This window comes from Balaenoptera ricei, chromosome X (genome assembly GCF_028023285.1).
Source record: "Balaenoptera ricei isolate mBalRic1 chromosome X, mBalRic1.hap2, whole genome shotgun sequence".
Classification (NCBI taxonomy): domain Eukaryota; kingdom Metazoa; phylum Chordata; class Mammalia; order Artiodactyla; family Balaenopteridae; genus Balaenoptera; species Balaenoptera ricei.
The window spans coordinates 91342059-91366239 of NC_082660.1; the positions used below are offsets into that span (position 1 = coordinate 91342059).

The following is a 24181-nucleotide window of genomic DNA, read 5'->3' on the forward strand; positions in this document are numbered from 1 at the left end:
CAGGGCACGCCAGAGGGTCAAAGGCCCAAGTGATAACACGAGGAGGCCCACTGCCTCTCAAGCAGAGTTCCCACCTGGGCCTGACTCTCGCATATAAATGCTCCTCTAGCTTAAAAAAATTGAGAAGCTTTTGTTTTGTTTCATTTTATTGAGTAGTCAAGACAAATCAATCTTTCTTTCTTTCCGTCAAGTTTTACGGCTATGAGTAAAGTCAGGATTATGAGTCAGGAAATCCCAACTCCTAAAATAGGGGAAGGAAACAGCAGTGGGATCAGTCTGACAGCCAGACCCAAAGGGGCTAGCCAGATCCGACCCTGTACTACCTGTTTCTGTGTTTCTCTCTCTGCCCCTTCCTGCCCTCAACGCTCCTCCTTTCCCCCCTCCTTCCCTCCCCCTGACCCCTCCCCCCCATACAAGCTATTCCGTCAGTCAGCTGACTAGGTAACATCCAAAGCATTCTGATTGTCCTACCCTGTAAACGAAACTTATTTCTTTGAGATATTTTAGAAGAGAGGAGTCACCCCTTCCTTTGAATCTTGGCCCATGCCTCACAGGAGGCAGCATGGTCCTGTAGAGTCAGACCTTGATTCACTTCCCAACTTTATGCATGATAGTGGGCTTGACTTTCCTCATCTGTAAAAAGGGAAGGTTTCCTACTTCATAAGGTGCTTGGAGAAATGAGGGAAATAATATATGCCTAGCAGAAAGCTTTGTACACAAAAGGCATTCAATATATTTTAATACCCTTTTATACAAGAGGTCAAAAATCACTTGGGCTCTACCTAGAAACCCAGAGCCTTATTTCTGAGATGGTTACTTGGTATCTGGGTTATTTATCTCTCAAAACTAAATAGTGGTAGTAGGAGTGAAGGAAAAGGCCCTACCTCCTAGAGAAAGTGAAGGATCCAGAAAGAAACAGCAGGGGATGTCTTCCCTTCCCTGTGCACTTTTCTGTCCTTCCTGCAGTTGCAGATGTGGGATGGGGGTGGCTACAAAGGTAACGGAGGAGTTTCCCTTGGTACTTTAGAGAGAGAAAGAAAAGTGTTGGCACTTTTAAGATGGGTTCTCATTCTCTCCCTCAATAGCAAACACAGAGGTCAATGGATCAGAGCTCGGCAGAGGTATCAGGCACCAATGTGGGGACAGGGAAATTTTCTTCAAGTGAGCACAGTATGGTTAGGGAAGGGCATTTGTCACTTTGGTTCTTATCCTTCAAGCCACATGAAAAGCAACAACAGTAAGTCAGGACATCAGAGACGAAAGCATCTATAAAACTAACAAATGCAAACGCTTGACAAGGAAGAAAGCTTTATTGAAGCACACACACATTTCAGGGGGTGGAGAACAAAGGAGCAAGTGACAGTCCAGGATCCCAAGTTATGCCTTCCATTACAATATCAATCCACACCGAATAAACCTTTTTAAAACACTCTTCCGTTCACTTCACACATACAACAGAAAACTGCAGTGGCCACCTTCAATCCAGTAGCCTTACAGGAGAGTCCGCTAGCAGCCAACTCTACTGAAAGGGATTTCTTCTCCGGTACAGACTCCTTTTACAAATGACTTTGTGCAGATAAAACTGTGAGAATAAGAAGGTCAGTTTGGGACAGTGAGTTTCAGAAAATGAACCTTAGATCGCTAGACCATTCTTAGAAAGATCTCAACCCAGCACACCCAGGTTACATCTAGGTCAACTTTAGGAAACAACAGAAAAAATAGGAACTGAAACCACTTCAAGAAGGAAGTCAGAAAACCTGGGAGATTCTCTGAACACACTCTCTCGGACACCAGCAGTGCCCAGCCTGGAGAAACACTGGACTGGTTTAGACCATACGTGGCCATTCTGGCTGACATAACAGCATGTAGACCCTATTCTGGGTGGTAACATATGGCGGACACAAACGCTAAGAAAAGTGTGGTACGTGAGAGTGAAGACGTCTTGTCTTTCATTAGAGAAATTAGGAACTCTTTAACAACCGCTGTATCAGTTTAAAATGCAAAGAATTCAGCATGGGCTGGGAGACACTCAGTCACTGGTCCTCAGGGACCACTGAGAAGCCCTTACTGGGCATGCCCATGACCCAGTCCAAAGGCCATTATCTAATTAAAGTGCTCTTCTAAAGCAGCTCTGTTATGAGGGTTCCCCAAAGGTCTAGGGAAGGTGTTCAGAACTGGAAGCAACTTAGACATTTTCTTAGCATTTCCAAGAAAACCATTCGACCCAAGCAAGGTGGAAACTGCTACAAACAAGAAGAGTTAAAAGCCAAGTTCCAGAAATGTGTCAAGGTAGAAATGGAGTTAAAAGCATAAATTGGAGAAGAAAGGATGGACCTACTCACCTCTCTCCCATCTTGTCTTCCACCCCATCTTCTGTAACCCACCCCTGCTTCCCGGAGCCTTGGCCTCAGACCAGGCACACCTTGAAACACAGACCAGTATGAGTGCCAAAGGCAGCTGGGGCTTCCTGGGGAAGGAGGAACCAGGATAGCAAGACAGGTGATAAAAAGTTGTTTTAAAAGATAAGTTAATTAAATCTCATAAAGATATAAGAAACATGGACTCTGAAAATATATAGTTTATGCACAAATAAAAACATTTTGAAGAGACGCTTATTTTCAAGCCTGCTTTAAAAAGGAATGGAAGTCTACATCACTCTAGCATAATGAGATTTGTAGAAATACACGTTTATACACACACATATATCACACACACACACACATACACACACACTAAATTATAAATCTTCACCCTTGGTTTCTTCGCTTCCTCTGACTTGCCCTAGACAGGGCTGGAGCTGCAGAGAAGGATAGGGGCTCACAAGCCCAGCTTCTGCTTGGCCATCGAGGAACGGAGCTGCAGAGTCCCTTCCGCCCAAGACCCTGGGTACTGTCGCATCTTCTGCCATAGGCTTACTTCTTCCCCAGTCGAGTCCATCCAGTCCACCACTTCCCCATTACTGATCCCTAAGGAGAAACACCAGAGGAGGCTGAACAGGGACCCCATTCCTCAGCCCACTGAGAAATATGGGTTACACATTAAGGGTAGCACCCCATAAAAGACAGTGTGCTATGAAGATGGGCTGATGGGGACAGCGGTCTGAGAATGGCTCCCTGTTGATTTTGCACAGCTATTTATGTGCTCTTGAGACTCCATCAAGAGACTTCAAGTTGATGAAATGAGACTCGAAACAGCACACGGTAGCTCGAGACTTCTTATTCTAAGGCTGTTACAGCTATAGCCCTTCTGTTATTGCCAACTTGACAAGGGAAGGGAGGGGAGGGGAGGGAGGGAGGAAGAGAGGGGGGAGAGGGAGGAAGGAAAGAGGGAAGGAAGAAAGGAGGGAGGGAGGGAGGGAGGGAGGGAGGGAGGAAGGAAGGAAGGAAGGAAGGAAGGAAGCTGAACACCTTTATTTTCTGGCTGTAGACTCCAGGCTTGAAGTTCAGATCATATGGGGCCTCATTTCTATTCTCTTGTATATTCATTCATTCGACAAACATTTATCAAGTGCCTACTGTGTACCAAGTACTCTTCCAGGCTCTGGAGATACAGTAGTGAACAAAGCAGAAAAAGTCCTGCCTGCAGGTAGCTTACATTTGAATAGAGAAGACAGAAAATACACAAGTAAATCAACAAGAGTATTCCAGATAGTGAGGTAAGTGTCATGAAGCAAATAAACAGGGTGATTTGTAGTGCCTAGATCAAGGCCTCGCTTAGATTAAGTGATCTGAGGGCCCCTCTGAGAAGGAGATATATAGTCAGGAGCTGAAGGACTGGAAGGAACCAGCCTTCCCAGACAGAGGGAGCACTAATTGCAGAGGTTATGAAGTGGGGAGAAGCTTGGTATACTTGGAGAACAGAAAGCAAGTCACTGTGTTTGGAGCATAGTGAGCAAGTAGTACTATATGATGGATCATAAAGGAACAGAGGGTCTAGATACAGGGGCCTATTGGCATGGTGAGAACTTTGGATTGCTTTCTAAGTGCAGTAGGAGCCCCTGAAGGGTTTTAAGTAGGGGACTGACATGAACTGGCTTACATTTGTAAGAGCATCATTCTAGATGCTTTGTGTTAAATGCTTTGTATGAATTATTAATATACAAGTAATATTTACAGTCACAGGAATGCAGAGACTGTAGAGAAAGAAAGGAGAATTCAAGACTAAGCCTTGAGAGCACCAATATTTAGAGTTTGGGTAGAGAATGAGGATGTCCCAAAGAAAGAGTGTGGTGTCAAGAGAAGCAAAGTATTTCAAGAAAAAGGGAGTGATCAGCTATGCTAAATAGCATGAAAATTCTAGGATGATGAAAACAAAATTTTGGCATAAGCAGTTACTCAGTGGAGTGGTGGGACAGAAGTCAGATCACAGTGGATTGAAGACTAAAGGAGAGCTGAGGCCATGGAAACCACTCTTTTTAAGAAATCAGAGGGGAGACGTGGGATCAAGGGAAGGTTTGTTTCTGTTTATTAAGACTGGAAATACCAGAGTATATGTACTTTCTCCTCCAATAGGGAGGCAGAGAGAATAAAACTGATCAGACAGGAGAGATAGGAGATTCCAGAAGTAAGGTCACTGAGAAGGAGAGGGTGTGATCTAGAACACTTGGAAAGAGCTTGGCCCTTGCTAGGAAGGACCCTTCTTTCATGTAACAGGATGGAAGGTGGAAATCAGAGGTACAGATATATGTAGGTTTTTATGTTTTTGGTGGGAAGATGATGGCATTCCTGGCAATCAGGGTCCCATTTACCTGTACACATGAAAGTGCAGGAGCTCAGCCTCCCCCCAGCCCTGCACATAATAGGCCCTCAGTAAACACTGGCTGAATGTTAACTGAAAGAAGACAACTCCTGACATAGTGGAGCTGTGTAGGGAGGGGGATGGGTCTATTCAGAGTGAAATATCTAAGAGGCCTTGGAGACAGTGAGGGTGGGGGAGAGGCTCTCACCAGTGCCAACACCCAGCCTGACCCCGCCCAGGAAGTCATTGCTGGCCAGGGGCTCCCGGTCCCACACAGTCAGTTCCAGGCACATGTGTTGGAGATCTTCCAGCCTCACACCATTGTAGACAAATGTATGGTTGTAGTGGGGATTCAGGGTCTTCTTCATCACAGGAGTCTTACGCTTACTGGCCTTGTTCCTCATGGGAAGGAGGTATCTGGCAGAGGGTGCGGAGGAATCAACAACCTACTCAAAGCTGGCAATATCTATCTAAATTCCCCTTTCCCCTCCCACAGGCCTAGCCCAGGAAGGTGAGTCAACACTCAGATCCGAGGACACACTCTCCCTCCTTTGAATCTGCTGAAGCATAGTTCCTACCACCTCCACTAGATCATTCACCCGATTCAATTCCTTTTACCTGGAGAGAAAATTAATACAATATTATTATGGAGCTATTGTCTATATGCCATCAAAAATGGGTTTTGAATATTTGGTTCCACTTCTATTGGGCAAAGTCCTGTTTAATAAAAACAACAGTAATAAGCATAGGCATAGCCAGACATGATTTGCTAGAGAACTTAAGTCAGTAGGTTGAGCTGTAACTTGGGGAAAGCTGCCATTGCTTAAATATTGTGGGGAACAAAGTCCTGAGTCCCCAGGTCTTGACAGTCAGGAAACACAGATTTTTATTCAGGATTAATTAAGAGCATAAATCTATAACAAAGGAAAAGTCAGACCTAACTGTCTACCACCCTCCTTTCTGGAAATCAACACTACAGCCCAGTCCAAACTGAGCTCAGACCAGTGCCAACGTGGTAGTGGAGGTTGCGCCATTACCTAATTTCAGGAACAAGTTGGCTGCTGGAGGTGGCAGGAGACACAGGGATAATATCTACAGAGAAAGGTTAAATTGGGTTCCTCTCTTAACTCTCATGTCCTGAAACTGGTTAGTTTGGTGCTGGTCCAGGGACTCACCCCTTCACAAAGCTGTCTGAAGTCCCTCCTGATTTGGCGGCTGTCAGATTCTTGGCTTCTTTGATCCACACCTGGAGCTCTCCCCCTTCCCCACCTGTACCTGGAAGGGATGTCAGACATACTAAGTGAGTTCCGACACCTCCACATTTCTCTCAAGCTTTATCTACATAGCACTTCCTCTCCTTGTTCCTGAAGACAGCAACTTCCATGATAAGTGGACCACACCTGCCTTGTATTCTCAGTACCTAGCACAGTGCCTAACAGCGAGAAATAGGCGCTCAAGTCATAACAATAGCAACAAAGGCTTATTGAAAACTGGCTATGTGCCTGATTCAACATTAAGCATTTATTCCTCAAAACAACCATATGAGATATATACTATCATTCTCCTCATTTTACAGATGAGAAAACTGAGGCATAGAGAAATAAAGTTGCCTGATGTTTGCTGAATGATTGAAAAAAGGGAACTCCTCCACTTGTGTTCTGGATCCCATCCCCACGTCAACAAGACTCATCAGGCATCATCAATTTCAACCCCCACCTCCCATTTTTAATATCTCATTCTCTACTGGTCCCATCCTCTCAGTCTAAATATATGCTAATCTCACCTCTGATTTTTAAAAATCCTTTTAAAAGTAAATTTCCCTTCAACCTTATCTCCTTTTCAAGCTGTCCTCCCTGGCTCTCCTTTCTTTCACCATCAATTATCCTGGAAAAAAAGAGTCCACACTCACCGCCTCTACTTCTTTGCCTCATTCACTCAACCTAGTTTCTAGGGAAATCTGGTCTCTGCTTTCACTGATCCATTGAAAATGTAATCTAATGCCGATGAGCTGTGTCTTCTCATTGGGCCCGACATGCCAGTGGTATTTCAATACTGTTGACAACCCCCGCTCCCTTCTTCAAGCTCTCTCCCAGCATTGCTCTCCCCTGATAAGCCTCCACTTCACTGGCTTCTCTTCCCATCTTCATTCTTTAAAGTGTTCCCTCTGGTTCTATCCTTGCCTCTCTTCTCTAGTTATCCTGCACACCCTCCTTGGGGATCTCACTGACTTCCCCAAATCCTATACATTAGACTTTGCTGCAGGTAACTTTTTAAGAACTTGGCTTCCCATTGCCAAAGTGTCAAGTTCAACTCCTTACCATTACATTCATGGCCCTTTTCAGCTAGGCTGCAGCCTCATCAACAATTCCAGCCCCACTTCCACATCTATATACCATAACTCCAGCCCCACTCAACTAAGAAGTTCACTGCCTCACACTCACATACAACCCCCCCCCCCCCATTTACCATGCCTTTTTCAAACCTTTGCTCATGCTATCGCCTCTTCTGGAAATGCTCTTCTCACCCCATCCTCTTCCTTTTCTGCCTAGTAAAGTCTTAAGTCCAGTATCATCATTACTTCCTCTTTAAAACTCTCCCAAATATAACCAGACAGAATTCATCACTCCCTTATCTGTGTTCTTTTAGCAGATGACTGTCTTTCTTTCTAAAATAAACTGTGCAAGGGAGGGCAAATATCGTGTCTTATTCACCTACATATCCACATTCACTAGCACAATGCCTGGTGTGTTGACTTACCCTTCCTCAGCCTTCAACTTTCTGTCTCTTATACTTATACACCACCCTTTCCAACCACCCTCTCTCGGTCCTGAAGTTTCTGTTCTGTTCTGACCTCTTAGTAGCCTGTCAGAGCTGGACCAAGACCAAGTTAGTTTAATGGCATCAAAAACAAAACAAAACAACAACATAAAAACAAAAACAAAAAAGGGAATCCAACTCTTAAGGCATTCCCTTCTGGTTGCAAAGCAGAAATGGCTTACTTAGTAAAGGAATCTTCCCTAGAAAATGATCCAGTGTGCATCGTAATCTGGTCTCTCCAATAGCGCTAGCCACTAGCCAGCACCACCTCGCACAGATCTTGTGCAGAAAACTAAGAGCTAAATCCAGGGCCCCAAAGAAAACTCACTCTTTTTCCGGTCACCTCCAACAGGGAGTTTGGAGGCTGGGATGTATTTCAATGAAACCACCAACTCGCCTTTGTGTGATGGCAAGCCAGTCGAGGACTCAGCACTGATCTGAAACACAGGGAAACCCAATAGGTCAAGCTGGGCTGTTCAGGAGTTGTTGAGACCTCTCGCTGAGGAGATTCTAAAATTACCCCCAAGAACAGTTTCACAGCATAAAAGGATCCTTCTCCTTATGAATACCATCCACGATCCCTAGGCCATGGCAGCCACAGGATTCTAAGGCAGTTTCTTCCGAAGGAGCTGCAGAAGAACTAACAAAGAGTCTTCCGCAATGCCTACTATTTTGCTACTTTGGGGATACCACTACTAGATTCCAAATACCCTCAAAGGTCTGCCAGCAAGGTTGCCATACAAACTGACAGGGGACTGACACCATGACGAAGAATCTTGTTACCAACATTGTTAGTGATAGCCCCAAAGTGGAAACAACCTAAATGTCAATCAATACAGGAAAGGTTAAATGAATGATTTTAATGCCATCGTATGGCATATGGCGTGCAATCATCAAAAAGGATGCAGTGAATCTCTACACACTGACATAGAAAGATATCCAAGGGCTTCCCTGGTGGCGCAGTGGTTGAGAATCTGCCTGCTAATGCAGGGGACACGGGTTCGAGCCCTGGTCTGGGAAGATCCCACATGCCGCGGAGCGACTAGGCCCGTGAGCCACAACTACTGAGCCTGCGCGTCTGGAGCCTGTGCTCCGCAACAAGAGAGGCCACGATAGTGAGAGGCTCGTGCACCGCGATGAAGAGTGGCCCCCGCTTGCCGCAACTAGAGAAAGCCCTCACACAGAAACGAAGACCCAACACAGCCAAAAATAAATAAGTAAGTAAATAAATAAATAAAATTAAAAAAAAAAAGATATCCAAGATGTACTGTTATGTCAACAAGGCAAGATGCAGAAAAAGCATATAATTATATTAAAATATATTCATATTTGTATATGTGAATATATATGTATGTAAATAATGATTATTATCATTATCACTCATATAGTACTTACTATGTATCAGGTACTGTTATAGTATATAACTATATATTTAATTATATCATTTTGTTTAATCCTCAAGATAGTCCCTATGACATGAGTACAATTATCCCCATTTTACAGATTATGAAACAGAGGAACAGAGAAGTTAAGTAACTTGCCCAAGGTCACCCAGTAATTGGCAGAGCCAGGATTCAAATTCAGACAGACTGGTTCCAGAATCCATGTTTTTAAGCACTATACTACACTGCATAGAAAGACCCAGAAGCATACAGACATAATTAACACCTGTATCTTCTAAGAAGGGGAGTAGAATGGGGAAAGGAAAGAGGGCTTTCACTTTTTACTCTGTCTATATCTATAGTGTCTTTTTAATGAGAATGGCATGTATCACTTGTATGATTTTCAAAGATAAAAAGTCTTTTTTAAAAGAGAGCTTGCAAAGATTTGAGGGCTAGGTGAAACTCTGTTACAAGGATTTGAATATGCCACAGTTTTTAATTTTACATTTGTTTAGGTTACTTCTGATTAATGACTGCCTCTACCACTAGAATCTAAATGCCAGGAGGACAGGAATCAAGCCTTTTTGTTGTTGTTCATCCTAGTATGCCCAACACTTAGCAATGTACCTGGCACATAGTAGGTGCTCCACAAATATTTCCTGAATGAATGCAAGAGTGAATGAGTGGATATCTGGGATGAGCAGCAAGTGGCCGTGGGCAGCAGGACTGCTTCACTCTACTGGCTCTCTCAGCGTGGCTCTGTCCCTTATGCCTTGGTACCCAGAGCATGAGCTGGTGCAGATCAGAGGTGCTCCTTCACTGCCCGTGTTCACCGGGGCTCCTCTAACCTAAGGCCTCAACTCTGAGCATGGCAATGCAAGGAAGGTATAATCCCCACTGGTTTGGAAAAATGTACCACATACCCAGAATGCACGGAAGTGTAGTGTATGGGAGAGACACAAAAGAATAGGGAGGTAGATGCCAGGAAGAGAAAACTGAATGGGAGCAAACGGATCACTAGGGCAAAAAAAGAAAAATCAGAGACAATAAATGTAGAATGTTTTCAGTTAAAATAGATATGTAATACTGGAGTGGTCTTTTTGTTGTTTATAAAATGTCTACACAATTTATTAGTCTCTAGATTGTGAACTTCAGTGGACTCTTAAAAATTGGAGTTTAGCCTTAGCTGGAAATTGGCATAATTGGCGTATTTGTTTCAGTAGCATATTTTCATTCTGGCTCAAAATAATTGCAAAGAGCAAACAGCTCCAATTCAGTGCAGGTTTTTCTTTTTATGTAAGACATTTTTTATTGGCAGTAGTTCATGATGGCTTACAGTGACATTTCCAATATAATTATATCAACTGTAGGCCCCAGAGAGAATATCTTACATGCCAAATGCTTCAGAAATTCTAAATTTCTAATAATATGCTATAGTTTGGTGATAACTGCTTTCCTAGGGACATTTTAAATATCGTTACTATTTTTTGGAGGGCAGTAGCTATCAAAATACTGGATGTACATTTCCTTTGACTCAGCAATTTCACCACCAGAAATTTCTCCTACAGTTACACTCACAAAAGAAGGCCAAGATATATTATAGCATAGTTTTAATAGCAAAAAAAGAGGCAAACAATTTAAATACCCATTGGTGGGGGGATTGTAAATAAATTATAATATAGGTACATGAAGAATACTATCCCGCAGTTAAAATGAGATAAATCTGTAAGTGATGGCATAGAAAAATGTCCATGGTAAATGACAAATTGTTAAATGAGAAATCAAGATATATATACACAATGATAAGAGCCCATTTGTGTAAAAAGGAAAAGTGTAAATCCATATGTATATATCTGTGCTGCTTAATACAAAATTTCTATAAAGATATCCAAGTAGTTGATAACAGTAGTATTTCTAGGGGATGGAAATAACCTACTTTTCTTTTTATACACTTCCATGTTGTTTTAATTTTGAATCGTGCACATAAATCCTTTTATTCTTAATGTTCTTGATAAGCAATATATGTAGACCTGATAAAAAGTTCAAACGTTATAAAAGGACATATAGAGAAAACTAAACCCTCCCACCTCAGTCTCTCTTCCTAGAGGCAGCCACTACTACTAGTTTCATGTCCATCTTTCCAAAGGCATTCTGTGTAACATGTACTATTTTTAGCATTGAAAATGCTAGTGTAAAAAAAGTTTTACAGAAGAACCTTGCCATTGAACAGTTCTGATAATCAAGAAGTCCTAACTCTGTTTTAGCATTTCATCTTAACCAGAGTGACAGTAACCTATTGAATGTCTTTTATGTGCCAGGCACTGATTGGTACTCTGTATATGATCCTGCAGAAGGGGAATATTATTATCATTTCCATTTTATAAGTGAAGGAACTAAGGCCCACAGAAGTTAGGTGACTTACCTAAGTTATCTTTTTCTTCTTTTTCTTAAATATTTATTTATTTATTTAGGCTGCACTGGGTCTTAGTTGTGGCACTCGGGATCTTCACTGCGGCATGTGGGATCTTTTAGTTGTGGCATGCAGGCTCATAGTTGCGGCATGCGGACTCTTAGTTGCAGCAGGTAACCTCTTAGTTGCGGCATGCATGTGGGATCTCGTTCCCCGACCAGGATCGAACCCAGGCCCCATGAATTGGGAGCGTGGAGTCTTACCCACTGGACCACCAGGGAAGTCCTGTAAGTTACCTTTAAGTTAGGTGATTTACCTAGCTGGTAAATCACAGGGCCTGGATTCAAATCCAGGTCTGCACTCAGATCCCAGGTACTATTATGCACACTGCCACACTCTCACCCGAGATGTCATCTCCAAAGTAAAACTGTCCCTGGCTTGTGTGACCAAGAGCACAGCAATTGGAACTCCGTGAATTGCTTTACTTCCCACTTCTTTAGTGAAAAGGGTAGTTTGGAAAACCAGTGCAGATTAGGATACACCCAAAAAGTTAGCTTGGAGAAGAGGCACAAGTTAGGATGTTAGGATACGCCCAGACTCTGGAAGATCAGGAGGCAAAGCTTGGCACACATATGAAAGACTTCAAAGGAAAACCATGGCTTCATCTTCGTCTGGCCTACACAGAAGAGATTACTCACGCTTGCCATCCAAGTGCATCTGAAATTACTGTTAAACTCAGTAACCCCAGCAGGGTGCGCTAGAACTCCACAGACTGCATTCAAAACTGTCCCAGCAGAAGTCACTGCAGGCAATTCTACCTCAGATCCAAACTCTGTAAGGAGTTGTTAAAGCAGACTACCTTTCCATGTAAAGGGAGGCAATGATCCAGTTTTTTATCAAGCTTCCAGGAATCCATCTGGACCTCTGCCTCTCCAAGGAAAGTGTTTCTGCCAAAACGACCATGATGCCAAACCGAGAACTGCAAAGTCCTCTGGGCCAGGAGAGATTCTGGGATCTCATACTGTGAAAGGAAAGGAGAGGCCCAAGATGATTAGTTCACGGTAATTCCTCAGAAAAATATTACTCCAAAATCTGAGCAACCATACTCAAAGTCCATAGTCCTGAATATCAAATCACTTTAGTCCCTAAGCACCTTGAGTTTCCCCCCTCAAAGCCTCCACTTACCCCGTTTCACAAAACCTACCATATTCCATCGGAGGACCTGGAATATGAATTTTTCCTTCAGTGGGTGAGAGAACACTGGAATATTCAAAAAGAACTGCCAGGGAGGCTCCTGATCGCAAATGACTCTTTAAAATGAGATTTGTGGCCATGTGGACCTCCAACTTCACAATAATCCAAGCAAGTCAGATCAGCTTTGTTCTCTTCTCTGGGAGGTCAGGACGTGAAGAGATGCCCATAGTATACCCTCAAACACAGACATGGCCACTGAAAACCATGTCAACCACCCACGTAGCAGAGGAATAGCTACAGTTTAGCACACAAGACAGAACAAATTCTCATACCCTCTCGGGCTCTAGATACTTACTTTGAGGATCTCATCATATAGCGGATTAATGGTGTCCCGCTTGATGCTGGTTTTTCTTTTTCCTTGGCGGGATTTGTCAGGCAGAAGATAAGTCTTCACGTATCTAAAAACCAAGGAGAATACTAAGTAATTTGCTGTCTTTTTGGAAGCCCATTCCTTACTTTCTTCCTCTCCATATACATATGCCATGATGAAATGAAAATGTCACATCGAGCCCTCTTAGACCTGCCATTCTTGCATTTTCCCAATCCTGGTCCCTTTCCCACATCTCCCCTAACTACTCTCAATCACACCTCCCTGTCTGCCCAGGAAGTGAGAGCCTCGGTTCAAGGGTGCCCAGAGAGATGCTGGGGTCTGATCATCTCCAAGCACCGCTCAGGGTCCAGAAGCACTCACGGGTTCGAGCGCTTCTTGGCTTCGTCAGCATAGGCCAGATGGTGGCACTCCTTCACGTGAATGACCAGAGCCTGTGTTTGCTGCTCATACTTCAGGGAAAAGGCAATCTTGCCAGTCACAAAGATGTTCCCGAAATCGCCAGCTTCGCTATAAATGCTCATCATGCTGCCAATCGTACTCTGAAGATAAAGCACCCACATGGCAGATGGTAACTAGACTTACCATGGTGATCGTTTTGAAATTTACAGAAATATCGAATCATTATGTTGTGTAACAGGAACTAACATAGTGTTGTAGGTCAATTATACTTCAAACACAAACAAACAAACAAAACTCAGAAAAAGAGATCAGTTTTGTGGTTATAAGAGGCAAGGGGTCAGGGGAGAAGGAATTGTATGAAAGTGGTCAAAAGGTATGAACTTCCAGTTATAGGATAAATAAGTACTAGGGATATAATGTGTAACATGATAAATATAATGATCACTGCTGTGTGTTATATATGAAAGTTGTTAAGAGACTAAATACTAAGAGTCCTCATCACAAGGAAAAAATTTTTTTTCTATTTCTTTAATTTTGTATCTATATAAGATGATGGATGTTCACTAAACTTACTGCAGTAACCTTTTCATGACGTATGTAAGTCACATCATTATGCTGTATACCTTAAACTTATACAGTGCTGTATGTCAGTTATATCTCCGTAAAACTGGAAGAAAAAAACAAACAGGGACTTCCCTGGTGGTCCAGTGGTTAAGACTCCGTGCTTTCAATGCAGAGGGCACGGGTTCAATCCCTGGTGGGAGAACTAAGATCCTATATGCCGTGTGGCGTGGCAAAAAACAAAACAAAAAACCAACCAAACAAAAAAAGATAAAGCACCCACAAACATCTGGCGAAGGCACACTCCCTCTGCCACACTGCTAACATTTTCCCTCATGAGAAAGCCATAGTCACTGAAGAAAACAAAAGCCTCCTGCAACCAACCAGCCAGTACTGCCAGTCGTCTTGTACCCAGAGTATAAGAGACAGCTAAGAGCACACGCACAACTGCTCAGGTTCATCAATCAGCTCATGGCTCACCTAGGCTCCGAGCTGCTCTTCTCCCCTCTTTTTACACATTTTATTGTTAATTTTCAACTGCCCCAGAAGGTGGGCAAGGAGTAGAGGCAAGACGCAGCTCAGTCCGATTTTGGTGTATGTTATATATGCTACAATGCTGGCTAGAAGGGGTCAGTTACTAATTAAAACAAGGGGCCTTAATTATCTGTGGGTTTCTTTTATCCACCTTATGTCTCTCAAGACCTATAGAGAAAAGTGATTGCATCAGAATTGGGGGGAAAACCCCAACAGAGGTGAAAAGATACCTTCCTCTCAGGTAATAATTGACTCTGCAAGCCCACCGTTCTCTTCCTATGTGTGAGTGGGACCATCTAATCACCCTGCTTTCTGATTCTGTTTCCCCTAAACATCAATCTTCACACTTATGACAGAACTAGGCCCTGATTCTTAAATGTCCCTTTAACTTCATGATTCTGATTGATGCTGTTGTTCCTCAATCATATCCTGATGCCAATTAACCCTGTCAAGGCCCTTCTCATGGCACTCACTGCCCTTGAATGTGAGACTTGGTACGTGCTCTGATGAAGAAACCTGATCTTGTTCACTTCATGGCCTGGGTACCTTTTTAAGGGAGAAGTTATGGGTTACTGTTCACAAAGCTATGATGAACATCTCTAGCTCTAACTACCTGATGTAAGAATCTCCAGGGCAGAGGCTGAGAAAGCCACCTAACTGTGCACTAAGCAACTATGGTCTAAACTGAGGAAAGGAACAAACAAATGCATCTCACTTACCTAGAAAGAGTGACTAGGAGAACTTCCCCAGGTCCTGATCCTGCTCTAGGGAGGCACTTCCATCCTTCCTGGTATCCCAACATGTCCATAGCCACAGAACTAATAGAACTTACCATGGAAGAGCCACTTCGCATGCTGCTTCTGGCTAGCTTCTGACGATGCAACTTCACCAGGTGGTCAATGTCTTCTTCTTCCTCTTCCTCTTCCTTGAAAAATAAATATAGATTCAGAGTTAATAAAAATAAGAAAAAGTTCAAAGACGAATATCCTTCCTTTAGTAGGGGCCATAATTGTTGATAAGCTCTGAGGTGTCATATGCACACGTACATACTTATCTTTATGTTTCCCCATTTCAGGCTTCCAAACTATATTCCAACTACCCTTCTCAAATCAAAAAATAATAAGATAAGAATATCTCTTTCTCATTTGACTGCCCCAACCCAGCCATCTCTTTACATTATATTCAAGATAAGTATTTATTTGAGCCCCCAACCATATATCAAGCAATGTTTAGAAAATAAAAGAGACAGTGAAAGATAGTCTTTTTCTTTAAGAAATTCAGCAACCAGATTTACTTTAGAAATTGAGAGGGAAATCAAGATTCATGTTACCTTTTCCTAAAGAATTAAACAGGCGAATTGAGAGTATCAGGCAGTAAAGTCAACTTTAGATATATAAAATTTCATATAGTGACCAAGTGAAATACAAGGGTACTTACCATATCCACACTGAGACCTGGGACAGATTTGCTTCTGTCTCCCAAGGAGCCACTTTCATGCCCCACATCTTCCGGGCGAAGATCAATCACAGATTTAGTGTACTCTGAGTGGAAGGCCGAAAACCAAATCAAAAGAAACCTACTCTTCTCCGTACGAATAACCCACCAAGTACTCAGAACTTCAATCTCAAAAGGCCATGAAGGGAAACCAGCTACCTGAAGGCCTGAGGATTTTTCTGGTGTTCTTCTTGAATATCATTTCACCCTCATCCACAGATACTACATTTTGACCCCCAGGCTGAGCTTCCTAGGAAGAGATGAGGGCAAGGAAATGGAAAAAGACAGTTGAGTAGGTGGAAGAGTGAAGTAAGGAAGAAGGCTCAGATTTTCACTAAACTATGACAAACTTAAAGGAAAGATTAATTTAATCTTAGGACTTTAACTTAATCCTAGGAAATTGTACGAAACCTATTTTCTCACATGTTTCAACCAAAACCTTAGAAAACGCTCCCAAGGGAATCTGAACTAAAATTTGTTTGTTTGAACTCTTGATTTAAATTCTTCCTGAGGAAGGGAAAAGAAAGAGAGAGAGACATACATAGACAAAGACAGACAAAAGAGAGACAGAGATAGACCAACCAATAAATAAAGCTTACCTTTTCTACTTGAGATTTGGGGGTAGACATCTTCTTCCATTCTGGAAAGAGGCCAGATTTATCCAGAGAGTCTCTCCTGGAGGCAGATACAGAAGCTATAATAAAATCACCTTCTCCCCTTCCCCTTCTGTCTAGGGACCCAAGCTCTATGGAAAGAGAGCCACTGGCTTGAGGCCACTGCAGTAACCAAATCCAGAAGGTAAACTTCACATCTGATTTACTTTGAAGGAATGCAGACGATTAGATAAGCAACTCTGTACAAACACAAACGCTCACACCCCCATGCCTAAGGGATAGCAGCATCCGTTGCTGCTGGTCCAGGAAGACTCCTCCAAGGTGCAGCCTGTGGAAGTTCGCATGCTCCAGAAGGCTGTGCTCAGAGCCAACAGTAGAAGGGCTACTGGAAGACTTGCGGCAACGTCAGAGAAAATACTTCATTCGCCTTGCCGAGGACAGAAGTCAGGAACACTGAAGGCAGCGGATTCCCGCACCCTGGCGCTAGAGAACAAAATGGGAGCTCGGCTGAGCAGAGCAGCAGGGACTGGGGGCATCTCACCTGGACGTGCTATCCGAGTCAGCCATGTAGCTATCCAGACTCTCACTCTCAGCCTCCAGAGCACTCTTTCCACTTTTCAGCTTGGGGACTTCAAATGGCACACTAGAATAAAAACCAAGAGCCAACACATAAAGGAAGTGGGCTCTCTTGCCAGGAGGCAGGCTTCCTTCCAACCTTTCACAATGGTAGCCTAAGTGATCTTTCTAAGAGCCGAGTATGCTTTTAAAACTGCCCAGTGGTTCCCCATTGCTCTTGGGATTGAGTTCAAACTCCTTAGCATGGCAAGAAGATCCTTATGAGTTGACCCCTGCTCACGTCTGCAGACTCATCTTTCACCCTCCACCTCTCCTTATACTTTACATTCCAGAATGATGAAGCTCTTTTGGTTCCCTGAATGTGCCAACGCTCTTCTTCTTCCCTCTTTTCTCTGCCTGGGATGGCCACAATGCCACAATGGCCATTTTTCTTGTTTACTTGAAACTTCTGGCTAAATCTATTGCTTCTTCTGGTCTCTCCTTATATGTCAGTTCCTGCAGATCTCTCTGACCATGCCCCCACCCCAAGTCTGGATTAGTAACCTTCCTATATGCTCCTAAAGCACCCTGATGCCTTGGTAGCAGTCATCATATGCGTAACTTTTTATGTCTTTTATATAAATTATTTAATTTGTTCAATAATTTAAACAAATGATTTGTTTAATGTCTTTCTCCTCCATTAGAGTAAGTTCCAGGAGATCACTGACCACATATTTTGTTCACTGCTGCACTCCCAATGCCTAGAAGAAAGACAAGCATAGAGTGGGCACTCAATTATTTTTTGACTGAATTTTTGACTAAATGCCCTCAGTGGGGCATAAAGTGTATACATAAATAAGCAGTATGCTTTGAAGATATTATTCAGAAGACCCGAATTCCTTTTCAGCTTAATGAAGGATGACCCTGGGCACTCAAAACAGCAGTCCTCATCTCTAAAGGGAAGGACACAATTCCTGGACCCCTTACCTCAAGGAATTTGTGAGAACAAGAAAAGGAAAAAAAAATCATTCTTCCTGAAGTGTCTCAAGTAATTTCACTTGGCCTCCAGGATACCATACTCTCCTGATCCTCTGACCTCACTGGCTGCTCCTTCTCAATCTCCTTTGTTGGTCTCTCCTCACCTCCTAGACCTCTAATCTTTGGATTGTGTCCAGACTTATTCCTTGGGCTGCTTCTCTTCACTATCTAGAATTATCCCTAAATGATCTCATCTAGTCTCATGGCTTTAAATATGCTCTATAAACTAACAATTCCCAAATTTCTCTCTTACTCAAACGCCAGACTTCTATTTCCAACATCCTACTTGACATCTCTGCTGGGATGTCTCAAACACAGCAAGTCCAAAACTAAAGCCCTAATCCTCCCCCAAACCTGCTCTTCCCTCAATTTCATCAAATGGCAACTCTGTCCTTTCATTTCTCAGGTCAAAAATCTTAAGAATCACCCTTGACTCCGCTCGTTCTCTCAAAATACATATCCAATGTGTTAGCAAATCCTCTTGGCTCTATCTTCAAAGTATATCTAGAATATGACTAGTTCTCTCCCCCTCCACTGCCATTACTCTGGTCTAAACCACCATCACCTAGCTCCTGGATGGTTGCAGTAGCCTCTTAACTGAACTCCCTACTTCTGCCCTTGTCCTCATACAATCTATCCTCAACACAGCAGCCAAAATGAGTTTTTAAAATATAAATCCAGGGAATTCCCTGGTGGTCCAGTGGTTAGGACTCTGCACTTCCACTGCCGGGGGCTTGGGTTCAATCCCTGGTCAGGGAACTAAGATCCTGCAAGCCTCGCGATGCAGCCAAACATCCATCCATCAATCAATCATATATATATATATATATATATATATATATATATATATATATATATATATATATATATCCCCAATACAGAATTACCACACAACCCAGCAATTCCACTCATAGGTATCTACCCAAGAGAACTGAAAACACGTGTCCACACAAAAACTTGTACACAAATGTTCATAGCAGCATTATTCACAATAGCTAACAGGTGGAAATAGTCCAAATGTCCATCAACAGATGAACAGATAAAGGAAATGTGGTACAGCCATATAATGAAATATTATTGATAATAAAAAGGAATGAAGTTCTGACACATGCTACAACATGGATGAACCTTGAAAATATTGTGCTAAGTAAAATGCCAAACACAAATGGCCACATCCTGTATGATTCCATTTACAGGAAATGTCCAGAATAGGCAAATCCATAGAGACAGAAAGCAGATTAGGGGCTGAGGGAAATGGAGACTGACTGCTTAATGGGCACGGGGCTTCTTTTTGGAGTGATGAAAATGTTCTGAAATTAGACAGTGGTGATGGTTGCACAACATTCTGAAAGTATTAAAAGTTACTGAATTGTATACTTTAAAACTGTTAAAATGATTAATCTCATGTTATGTAAATTTTACCCCAATTTAAAAAAAGAAAAAATAATATCCTGTCACTCAGAGCCCTCCTTCTCACTCGGAGTAAAAGACAGAGTCCTTACAAGTGCCAACAATATCTTACATGATCTGCTTCTCACCTCACCTCTGTCTTTATCCCCTACCCTCCCCACTTGCTCACCAGTTCCAGATGACTCACACGTGCCAAACACAAACTCACCTTAGGGTCTTTATACCTGCTGCTTTCTCTGCCTAGAAAGTATCTCTTTCCCCCAGATACTCTAAGGGTTTGTGCCTCTTTGCTTCCTGTCTTCTCTCAAATGTCATCTTATTATTAAGACTTTTCCCCTGCTGGCCTAGATAAAACAGCTCATATACACATATGCTTTCCTGACACTCCCTCCCTTTAATCTACTTCATTTTTCTCCATAGCACTTGTCAACATCTGATATACAATATATTTACTTGATTATTCCCTTATTGTCTGTGCCCCCCACTCCCAAATTTAAGCTCCTCAAGCAAGGGACTTTGTTGTCTTCACCAGTGTATCCCACTGCCTAAAACAGTGCCTGGAAAACAGTAGGCATTCATAGACATTTGTCAAACAAATGAAGGAACTAATAACAAAAGAGCAAAGAATGAAGTAACCAAAATGTATAACGTCTTAGGCAGTAGAGACTAAACTTTCCAAGTTAACATAACGTGATGTCTGAGATAGCTTTACGAAAACAGACAGCTGGGGTTGAAATCCTAAGGCATGCCAGAGGTGAAATAGCGGTCATTTCTTGAGAGATGCATTAGCTTTATAGGTGAAGACACAGCAGGGAGTTTGATTGCATTTTTACTTTAGAACCATTTTTTTTTCCCCATTTGCTACAAAGAATAAAGAACCTAAAGCAGAACCATTCCTCTAGAGAGGTAGTTTAATAATGGCCCATGGAGAGTGTTTTCTGCTTGTATTTTTTCCTAAAGATTAATACGTACTGATCCAAAGCTGATACAAACCACCGTAGGGCAAAAAAGCAATTATTTGACATCTGTGCAGTTGAAAAATAGACTAAGAGACGGGAGTCCTGGGCTCTAACTATCTGTATGATCTCAGGTAAATCACTTATCCTGCTTTCTTTTCTGTAAAAATAAGGGGGTTGAATTAGATTATCTCTGAGGCTCCATAATTTTATGGAAAAGATCATTTATGGCCACTTAATCTGTTTCCATGTTTAGGATAAATAAGAGTCTTCTGAGCCCAATGAGACAAGAGATCATAGACAGCCAGAAGCAATGGGCTTCAGAAATTACATTCTGACCAATGATGCCAGATGTGTTAATCAGGTTCAGGAAATAAAAGCCATCCTTATCCGCAAAGGAAAAAGGGGGGCCTCATCACCTAAAACAGATGAGTCACCCACCCAAGGCTGTGTGGATAAAATCATAGTACATACATACAATGAAACACCATACAGAGACCAAAAAGAATGAGGCAGACCCTTGGTGCTGACATGGAAAGATGTCAATGTTGTATTTTTCTGTCATTTTTTCCCATTTGCACCTTGAGTTATAACTGACATAAATAAATTGCACATGTTTAAGTGTGCAGTTTGATGAGTTTTGACATATGTATACATTGGTGAAACCATCACCACAGTTAAGCTATCGAACATATCTATCACTCCCCAAAGTTTCCTTGTGCCCCTTCATAATCCATCTCTCCCTCCTCACCCCATCTCCAAGTAAGTGCTGATCTGCTGTCACTGAAATTTAGCTTGCTTTTTCTAGAATTTTACATAAACAGAATCATACAGTATGTCCTCTTTTTTGTTTGGCTTCTTTCACTCAGCGTGATTATTTTGAGATTCATCCATGTTGTTGCATGTATCAGTGGTCCATTCCTTTCCACTGCTGAGTAGTATTCCACTGTATAAACAAAGCACAGTTTATCCCTTCACCTGTTGACAGACACTGGGGTTGTCTCTAGGTTTTGGTGATCACAAATAAAGCCACTATGAACATTCATGTACAAGTCTTTGTATGGACATATTCTTTTATTTTTTTTCTAATACGTTTTTTTAACACCTTTATTGGAGTATAATTGCTTTACAATGGTGTGTGAGTTTCTGCTTTATAACAAAGTGAATCAGCTTTACATATACTTATATCCCCATATACCCTCCCTCCTGTGTCTCCCTCCCACCCTCCCTATCCCACCCCTCTAGGTGGTCACAAAGCACCGAGCTCATCTCCCTGTGCTATGCGGCTGCTTCGCACTAGCTATCGGTTTTACATTTGGTAGTGTATATATGTCCATGCCGCTCTCTCACTTTGTCCCAGCTTACCCTTCCCCCTCCCTGTGTCCTCAAGTCCATTCTCTACATCTGTGTCTTTATTCCTGTCCTGCCCCTAGGTTCTTCAAAACCTGTTTTTTTTTTTAGATTCCATATATATGTGTTAGCATACGGTATTTGTTTTTCTCTTTCTGACTTACTTCACTCTGTATGACAGACTCTAACTCCATCCACCTCACTACAAATAACTCAATCTCGTTTCTTTTTATGGCTGAGTAATATTCCATTGTATATATGTGCCACATCTTCTTTATCCATTCATCTGTCGATGGACACTTAGGTTGCTTCCATGTCCTGGCTATTGTAAGTAGAGCTGCAGTGAATATTGTGGTACATGACTCTTTTTGATTTATGGTTTCCTCAGGGTATATGCCCAGTAGTGGGATGGCTGGGTCGTATGGTAGTTCTATTTTTAGTTTTTTAAGGAACCCCTATACTGTTCTCCATAGTGGCTGTATCAATTTACATTCCCACCAACAGTGCAGGAGGGTTCCCTTTCCTCCACACCCTCTCCAGCATTTATTGTTTGTAGATTTTTTGATGATGGCCATTCTGACTGGTGTGAGGTGATATCTCATTGTAGTTTTGATTTGCATTTCTCTAATGATTAATGATGTTGAGCATTCTTTCATGTGTTTGTTGGCAATCTGTATATCTTCTACGACATATTCTTTTGCTTCTCTTGAGTGAATACCTAGAAATTTAAAGGCTGACTCACAGGTAGGTGCACATTTAACTTAAGACACTACTAAACTGTTTTTCAAAGTGGCTGCACCATTGTACATTCCTACCAGCACTGTATGAGAATTCCAGTTGCTCTATATCCTTGTCAAAAATTGGTATGGTCAGGGGATCGGATCAAGATGGCGGAGGAGCAGGAAGTGGAGCTCACCTCCTCCCACAAATACATCAAAAATACATCTACATGTGGAACGATTCTCACAGAACATCTACTGAACACTGGCAGAAGACCTCAGACTTCCAAAAGGGCAAGAAAATCTCTACGTAACAGGGTAGGACAAAAGAAAAAAAAGAAAGAAAGGAATAGGGATGGGACCTGTGTCCCTGGGAAGGAGCTGCAAAAGAGGAAAGGTCTCCACACACTGGTAAGTCCCCTCACTGGTGGGGAGATCAAGCCAGGACAGATGGTGAGCTTCGGAGCCTCAGAGGAGAGTGAAACAACTGGTTTACGGAGGGCAAAGTGGAGAAAGACCTGCACAGAAGGTCAGTGCCACCATCTGGCACTACCCAGCCTGAGACGCTCAGCCGCTGGGGCAGGTGGGGGCTGGGTGCTGAGCCTCGGGCTTCGGAGGTCATATCCAGGGAGAGGACTGGGGTTGGCTGCATGGAGACAGCCTGAGGGGGCTAAGGTGTGGTGCGCCACAATCAAGGGAATACAGGAATAAGCCTGGGCCCGCAGGAGAGGCAAGGCCCCATTGTTGGGGGGTGTGCTAGGAGAGGAGTGAGCTCACCATAGGAGCTTCTTTCTCCGAGCACAGACTCTCAAGCAGCAAGGCACTGCCTACACAAGCTCCAAGGGTGGGCGTGAGCCACCACTGCCATCTCAGACCCCAGAGATGGGCACAGACTGCTGCCACCATCAAGGATCCCAAGATTGAGTGCCAACCGCTGCCCCTGCCTCCCCAGGAAGGTGTGCAGCCCACTGCCACCAAGGATCCCGTGACCAGGCGCCAGCCACTGCCCCCACTTCCCTGGGAGTGCGCAAGACCCGCCACTGCCGAGGGTGCTGTGACCAGTCACCAACCTCTGCCCTCCCCACCCCTGCTGTCTCCCCTGGAGCATGCACCGCCAACACACGCTGAGGAAAGAGATGGCAAGCAACCAAACCAAAAACAGCCCTCACGCCAAAAAAATATTAAACCCAAACGACCTACGCAGGAACACTCCTGCATATAAATAGCCCTCCAAGACTACAGTAGATAACTGTTTCTCCTAAACTCACAGGGTAAGAGAAATATAAGCAAAATGAAGAAGCAGAGGAACCACTCCCAGTTAAAAGACCAAGAAAATTGTCCTGAAAGAACAAACAATGAAACAGACCACTTCAGTTTAATAGACATGGATTTCAAATAGGAGATAATGAAAATACTAAAGGAATTAAGAAAGGCTATTGACAGAAATGCAGATTACTATAAAAAGGAACAAGAAACTATAAGAAGGAACCAAGAAAAATTAGAAAATTCATTTGCCGAGACAAAAGCTGAGCTAAAGGCAATGAACAGCAGAATGAATAATGCAGAAGAAAGGATAAGTGATTTGGAAGGTAGAATAATGAAAATTACCCAATCAAAACA

General features: G+C 42.8%; 1 protein-coding gene across 1 annotated transcript in view; it reads right to left on the minus strand.

The window, feature by feature from the left end:
- Positions 1 to 1291: 1291 nt before the first annotated feature.
- SYTL4 (synaptotagmin like 4) overlaps positions 1292 to 24181 on the minus strand; it is a 70753-nt gene continuing 47863 nt past the window's right edge. The window contains exons 6-17 of the mRNA XM_059910754.1: positions 17075 to 17176; positions 16519 to 16594; positions 16079 to 16169; positions 15863 to 15966; positions 15258 to 15350; positions 13292 to 13470; positions 12896 to 12998; positions 12206 to 12367; positions 7883 to 7991; positions 5913 to 6012; positions 4946 to 5154; positions 1292 to 2966 (exon numbers count right to left, since the gene is read on the minus strand). Of these exons, the coding sequence (XP_059766737.1) occupies positions 2818 to 2966; positions 4946 to 5154; positions 5913 to 6012; positions 7883 to 7991; positions 12206 to 12367; positions 12896 to 12998; positions 13292 to 13470; positions 15258 to 15350; positions 15863 to 15966; positions 16079 to 16169; positions 16519 to 16594; positions 17075 to 17176 (1477 nt within the window). The 3' untranslated portion in view covers positions 1292 to 2817. The remainder of the gene's footprint in view (positions 2967 to 4945; positions 5155 to 5912; positions 6013 to 7882; positions 7992 to 12205; positions 12368 to 12895; positions 12999 to 13291; positions 13471 to 15257; positions 15351 to 15862; positions 15967 to 16078; positions 16170 to 16518; positions 16595 to 17074; positions 17177 to 24181) is intronic.